General features: G+C 55.9%; 1 protein-coding gene across 1 annotated transcript in view; it reads right to left on the bottom strand.

Annotated features, from left to right (window-relative positions):
• The window catches only part of NAT8L (N-acetyltransferase 8 like), a 12280-nt gene extending 6519 nt beyond the window's left edge, over positions 1 to 5761 (bottom strand). Inside the window, exons 1-3 of the mRNA XM_004383566.1 lie at positions 5601 to 5761; positions 518 to 617; positions 33 to 220 (exon numbers count right to left, since the gene is read on the bottom strand). Coding sequence (XP_004383623.1) covers positions 33 to 220; positions 518 to 617; positions 5601 to 5761 — 449 coding nt within the window. The remainder of the gene's footprint in view (positions 1 to 32; positions 221 to 517; positions 618 to 5600) is intronic.
• Positions 5762 to 6944: the final 1183 nt, after the last annotated feature.

A 6944-nucleotide genomic window follows, 5' to 3' on the forward strand; every position in this document is an offset into this window, starting at 1 on the left:
GACCGGACGCCCAGAGCGCCGGCACCCCGCACCGCCCGCCACGCACACTGCTCTCCGCAGAGACCGGGGAGGGCGAGCCGCAGGGCCCCTCCAGCCGGCCCCCGCCCTCCACGGCCCGCGCATGCGCCCCGCGGCCTCGGTGCAGGTGCATTGAGGGGGAGCTCTCCGCGCGCAGCGGAATCCTCCAGGTCCCCGGGGCCCAACCTGCCGACGCTGCAGACTGGGGTCGGGATGGGAGAGGGTCAAAGACGCCGTCCGGACTCCGAGGGGCCAGCACCACCGGCCCCCGCACCTTTCGAACTCAGCCTCTGCGGCTCTGCCCAGCTCCCCGCGTCCCCTCCCTTTCCCCGCGGGTCACCCTGCCGGGCAGCCCGAAATGAAAGCCCTGCACCCACGCGGGTGACCACGAGGCCCAGTGGTCCTGGCCTGAGGCTCGTCAGCAAGCGTCGCGCTGCGGAGTTGGGGCCATTGGTGCGGCTAAGGTCACCCAGATTCTGAGGAAGGAGTGATCCCTTGCCAGCAGGCTCCAGAACCGCCCGTGGGACTGGTGGTGGGAGTACAAGGTCTCGCCGAGGGACCCGGGGGGGAAAGGAGGTCGCCGCACCCAGCGCTGGGGCCTGGGGTGAGGAGAGGGGAGGCAGCAAATCTGGGAAGGCACCCCCATGTCCGGAGACGCCAGGACATGTGTGGAACGTGGCGCTGTGACCTTCCAGGAGAGCGAGGTGGAATCTCCGGGAAATCTCAGAGAAACTCAGGGACGCATTCCACCACCCGCCATGCCCTACAGGGCTGTCCCGAGCTCACATTCACCAGGTGGACGGCCGGGATAGCTCCCACCCCCACCCCCACCCCCACCCCCAGGAGGGTAGAGCGTGCAAAGGGGCCGGCCGGGCAGGAAAAGTGGGGCCTGGAGGGCTAGTGTGCCTGGAGGGGACAGGGGCTTCCAAGAAGGGGAGGCTGGGTTTGGAATGCAGGCCCTGAGCCCTTCTCAGCGCTTTGGGGACGATGCTGTCACACTCAGTGATGGGGACCAGGGGAGGGAGGGGCCACATCCCACGTCCCGGACTCCGGAGCGGACCCCTACCCCAGGCTTGGAAGCAAAGGGGCCTCACAGCCTCAGGTCACCTCCACACCCTGGGGCTCCACCACAGGTCCAGAGCGTCTGCTGGCTACTCCTCCCCACGACACACACACCCTGAGGCCCCCTGCTCTGGCCCCAGCAGCCAGGCCCAAGGACAGGGCCACGATGGAGTGACCCCGGTGGGCACGCCCCCAGTTAGGCATCTGCAGACGTCTCTTCCTCTAGGTGGCCTTGTCTTCAGACTCCCCATGGGTCCCCCAAAACCCCAGTGGCCATGTGACACCCCAAAAGCCATGATGGCTGGGCTAGCCCTGTGCTCCAGGCAGAGGCCCCGCAGGGAAGACGCGCAGTCACACGCCCTCTGGCGGCAGTGCCTGGAGTCGGCGCCATGTCGGCAAGGGAGCAAGCTTCACAGACGAGAAAACCTTGGCCCGGCGGGTTTGTGCTCCGTGCAGGCCCCAGTGCCTCCCGGGGCCCGGGCTGTCACCATTCCCGCGTCTCCGGCGGGGTCTCCGCAAAACCCCGCACCCCCTTTTGGCTTCAGCTTCCCAGAGCCCCTCTCCCCAGCCCACAACCCCCGTGCTGCCCTGGCCCAGCCTGAGACCCCGTGGGTTGCCCGTCCTGCCGCGGCCTCGTCCCGGGTTCGACTCACCTTTCCAGGGCAGACGTGGGCGCCCAGAAAGAGGGGTGGGCCCGCGCAGCCGAGACCCCACACCAGGCTTCAGAGTCTGAAGTGGGGAGAGCGCTCCTGGGTCCTCTGGCACTTGGAGACTCTGGGTGCGGGGAGGGTACACCGAAAACGGGGCAGTTCGCTAGCAAAACGGCCCCCTCGTGGAAGAAGGGACCACCCCTCAGGGCAGACCCGCGGGGTCTCCTCGAGGACATTAAGGGGCCCTGGGGAGGGGAGCGTCCTCCCCAGAGGAAGAGCGAAACCCTTGGGATAGAGAAGGAAGGAAAGTGAGCGAAGCTTCTAGAAGCTACCAGGAGCAGTCAGGTGGGCCAGGTCCTAAGAAGTGTCACATGGAGCTGGTAGGGTGGCAGAAAAACTGGGGGATTTCCAGAAAGTGAACAAAAAGAGGGAAAGAAAAGAAGAAAAACAGTGGGTCCAAAAGGCCCACCGCTACCAGGAGTGCCGGAGCAGAGACGACAGAGGAGGGAGGGAACAATATAAAGTCATCATAATAATCCCCCCAAGCTAAAGGACCCCAGTTAACTCCAGTTACAACCTCCCCGGTGTGAAATAGTTTGGAACAGGTTGTCAAGAAAGGTGGCACAAAAGTGTAACTCGTGTCACTGAATTGTACACGTAGAAATTGTTGACGGGGTTATGTTTTCTTATGTATATTTTCACTAAAATAAATAAATTTAAAAAAAGAAAGAAAAGCTGCCCAGCGCTGGGAGTGCAAAACCCCCGCAGCTTCCCGAAACTTCAGTGCCCAGGGAAGACGCCCCAACAGCTTCCCGAAAGAGGGGGGAAGGGAAGAAGGACAGGTAAGAGCCCCCCATCGGGGACAGATTCAGCACTGACTCGCATGGGTCCCTGCCCAGCTGGGGCTTGACAGCCCAGTGGCGGAGTTGGGAAGTAAACTAGAAAACACCAAGATAAACACTCTAGTACCCCTTAGGGACAAACCCTCCACAGGAAAGCCAGGCGGGAGACTAGGCCATGTGGTAACTGGGTGAACAGGGCACATAGCAAGTGCAAAGTCCCTGGCATCAGATGGGCTCAACTAGGAATCCCTGTGCCAACAGAAGACAATGTTTTCAGACAGGCTGACTCAGCAAGTGAACTTCCCACCCACTCTCTTCTGGGCAGCCACTTGAAGGCATGTAAGAGCAAAACCGAGGAGGAGACCAAGAGAGAAAACGGCGTGGATCTAGAAACGGTTGGTCGAAGCTAGAGAGCAGGGAAGGGCGGGCAATGCCCAGCGGCTGAAGACAGTGAGGATGTGATAAAGGCAGACCACGCCGAGGAGAAAATCAACCTGAAGTCCAGGAAAACCAAAAGCTGTGCTAGAAAGATACCCCAGTCCCAGTTCATGGGCCATGCTATAAGCTATATTTACAGAGTCATCATCAATGCCATTGATTGAATCAACCAACAGACAAGCAGGAAGCTATAAACCAAAAAAAACCACATCGGTTGCCCTGGAGTCAGTTCCGACTCATGGGGACCCCATGTGTTACAAAGTAGAACTGCTCCATAGGGTTTTCTTGGCTGTCATCTTTGCAGAAGCAGATCACCAGGCCTTTATTCCGTGGTGCTGCTGAGTGGGGTCAAACTGCCAACCTTTAGGTTAGTCGAACGCCAACCATTTGCGCCTAGGATATCCTGCACCTCAGCTATAAAACAAAATGTGGACCACACTCACGTATATAAGGCTAAACTCTGTGCAAGAGCTGTCCACGTGGGCTCTCTCCCTCTCTCCTCCCATCCTCCCAGGAGCCCCAACAATCAGGCCTTCCCCACCCCCTGACCCCGCCCTTGTTGAGGTCACCAGTGACCGAGGTGCCAGATCCAGAAGTCCAGGCTCTGGCCTTGCCTGGCCTCAGCCGCACGTGGCACATGATCCCTCCCTTCTTCTAAAAGCCCCCCCTCCCTGCCCGGGGACTCACCCTCTGTTCTCCTCCTGCCTCACAGCTGTCCCCATCTCCTTTGAGGGCCCTCCTTACCCCTCGCCCTCTCAGCCCTGGACACCCTGGGTGTCCAGCCCTCTGCTGCTCAGCACCAGTGCCCCAGTGTCATGGATTGAATTGTGTCCCCAAAAATATGTGTCAACTTGGTTAGGCCGTGATTCCCAGTATTGTGTGGTTGTCCTCCATTTTGTGATTGTAATTTTATGTTGAAGAAGATTAGGTGAGATTGTAACACCCTTACTAAGGTCACATCCCTGATCCAACGTAAAGGGAGTTTCCTTGGGGTGTGGCCTGCACCACCTTTTATCTTACAAGAGATGAAAGGAAAGGGAAGCAAGCAGAGAGTGGGGACCTCATACCACCAAGAAAGAAGCACCAGAAGCGGAGCACATCCTTTGGACCCAGGGTTCCTGCACAGAGAAGCTCCTAGTCCAGGGGAAGACTGATGAGAACGACCTTCCACCACAGCCAACAGAGAGAGAAAACCTCCCCCTGGAGCTGACGCCCTGAATTTGCGCTTCTAGCCTCCTAAACTGTGCGAGAATAAATTTCTCTTTGTTAAAGCCATCCACTTGTGGCATTTCTTTTATAGCAGCACGCGATGGCTAAGATACCCAGCTCCTCTTTCCAGCCCTCTGCTGCCCAGAACCTCTCCACTCAGGCGTCTAGGACCTGTTGCAAACTCAGCTGTTGCTCTTCCTGCAGTCTGCTTCTGCCCAGCTCCCCAACTCCATCCTCCCTCCACCCCTCTTTCTCTCAAAACGCATACACAACCCCTCCTAAATCCTGCCGACTCTATTTCCAAAAAGGAGCCTGCGCATTGCAAGTAGTTTGTGATCTGCTGCTAACCTAAAAGTTGGCAGTTCAAACCCACCCAGTGGTTTCATGGAAGAAAAAGCGTGGTGATCTGCTTCTGTGAAGATCACAGCCAAGAAAACCCTATGGGGCAGCTCTGCTCGGTAACGCTGGGGTCACCATAAGTCGGAATTGACTCGAAGGCAAACAACTACTTCCATATACACCCCGAATCCAGCTGCTTCCCTCGTCACGACTACCGCCACCCTGCTCCCCTCCAGTCCCAAACACCGTCCTCTTCGGCTGTGAGGACTGCATAGCCTCTTCCCAGGTTCCCGGGTCCCCAGTTCTTCCTTGCTCCCACCGAGTCGTCACCAGCAGCCAGAGACATCCTGTTCAGTTGTCAAATCACGCCCTTGCCTTGTTATAAGCCCTGCAGGGCTGCCCAAGAGGCTGTCTGCACCCTGCTGCCCCTGCAACCTCCAACTCCCTCCCGGCAGCCACTCGGGCTTCCTTGCCTCTCTGCTCCAGAGGTGGTCTCCTGCCCCCTCCACCTGGGCTGCTCCGCCCCCATGTGCCTTGTGCCCTGACTTCATCTCAAAGGGCACCTCTCCGGAGGGGCTTGTTATAGGAAGCCTCTGCTCTCCCCTATCTTCTATAGCAATAGAACCCCAGTTTTCAGCAGGGCTCATGGCTTCCCAGAATTGAGTTGCTAGATAAAATACAGGACAGCCTCTTAAATTTGAATTTCAGATAAACGACAAATAATTTTTAATAGAAGTATGTACCAAGTATTGCATGGGACATACTTATACTAAAAATAATATTCAATCATCCTGTATTTGTATTTGCTAAATCTAGCAACCCAAGCCTAGAACAAAGCCTGCATTCCCAGCCTCCCTTGCAGCTAGGCATGGCTGTGTGACTGAAGCTGACCAATGAGACGTGAGCACCGTCCAGGTCATGCCCTTAAAGGGTTAAAGGGCAGGCCCCTGCCTCCACCACCCCACCCTCTGCCCCTTCCGGGCACTGCTGAGCCACCACACCTGCTCCCGGCCAGGTTCAGGGTGAGCTCACACGGGCTTACCGGGGCTCTGCGCCACTCCAGCCATCCGTCTCTCCCTGCCTGCCTCGGTCTCCATAGTCACCATCGCTGCCTGGCACCTGTTTTCCTGCCACGACGTAGCTGCCCGAGGGGGGCTCTGCTCTGTTCACTGTGTGTCCCAGCACCTGGAGCAGGGCCTGCATACCTGTGTGCCAGGCCCTCTCAGGCGCTGTCAGGCACAAAAGCGCTAACGACAAGACAGGTGGATAGTTGGGAGGCCAGTGCAGAGAGTGGGGAGGGAAGGACAGATCTCCTGAGAGTTCACGGAACACAGACTAAGAAGATAAATACACACACACACACACACACCCCAAAACCAAACCCGTTGCCGTCGATTCCAACTCATAGCCACCCCACAGAACAGAACAGAACAGAACTGCCCCATAGGGTTTCCAAGGCTGAATCTTTACAGAAGCAGACTGCCACAGCTTTCTCCCACGGAGCGGCTGGTGGGTTCGAATTGCTGACCTTTTGGTTAGCAGCCGAGCACTTAATCACTGTGCCACCAAGGCTCCTTTTCACACATATATGTTGTTGTTGTTGTCAGGTACTGTTGAGCTGGTTCCAACTCGGCAACCCTACGTACGAAAGAAGGAAACACGGCCCCATTCCGCGCCACCCTCACAATCATTGTTATGCTTGAGCCCACTGTTGCAGCCACTGTGTAAATCCATCTTGAGGGTCTTCCTCTTTTTCGCTGACCCTCTAACTTTACGAAGCATAATGTCCTTCTCCATGGACTGGTCCCTCCTGATAAGTATATGAGACAAAGTCTCGCCATCTTTGCTTCTAACGAACATTCTGGCTGCACTTCTTCCAAGACAGATTTGTTCATTCTTCTGGCAGTCCATGGGATATTCAACATTCTTCGTCAGCACCATAATTCAAAGGCGTTAATTCTTCTTAGGTCTTCCTTATTCATTGTCCAGATTTCCCATACATATGAGGCAACTGAAAACACCATGGTGTGAGTCAGGCACCTTAGTCCTCAAAGTGACATCTTTGCTTCTTAACGCTAAATTTTAAAAGGTTATTTGCGGCAGATTTGCCTAATGTAATGCGTCTAAGGCCAAAGATGAAGAAATTGAAGATTTTTACCAACTTCTGCAGTCTGAAATTAATCAAACATGCAATCAAGATGCATTGATAATTACTGGTGATTGGAATGTCAAAGTTGGAAACGAAGAAGGATCGGTAGCTGGAAAATATGGCCTTGGTGACAGAAATGGCTCCAGAGATCGCATGACAGAATTTTGCAAGGCCAACGACTTCTTCGTTGCGAATACCTTTCACACACATATACATCCAACTATATTAGTTATAAAA

This window comes from Trichechus manatus, unplaced genomic scaffold (assembly GCF_000243295.1).
Source record: "Trichechus manatus latirostris isolate Lorelei unplaced genomic scaffold, TriManLat1.0 scaffold00111, whole genome shotgun sequence".
Classification (NCBI taxonomy): domain Eukaryota; kingdom Metazoa; phylum Chordata; class Mammalia; order Sirenia; family Trichechidae; genus Trichechus; species Trichechus manatus.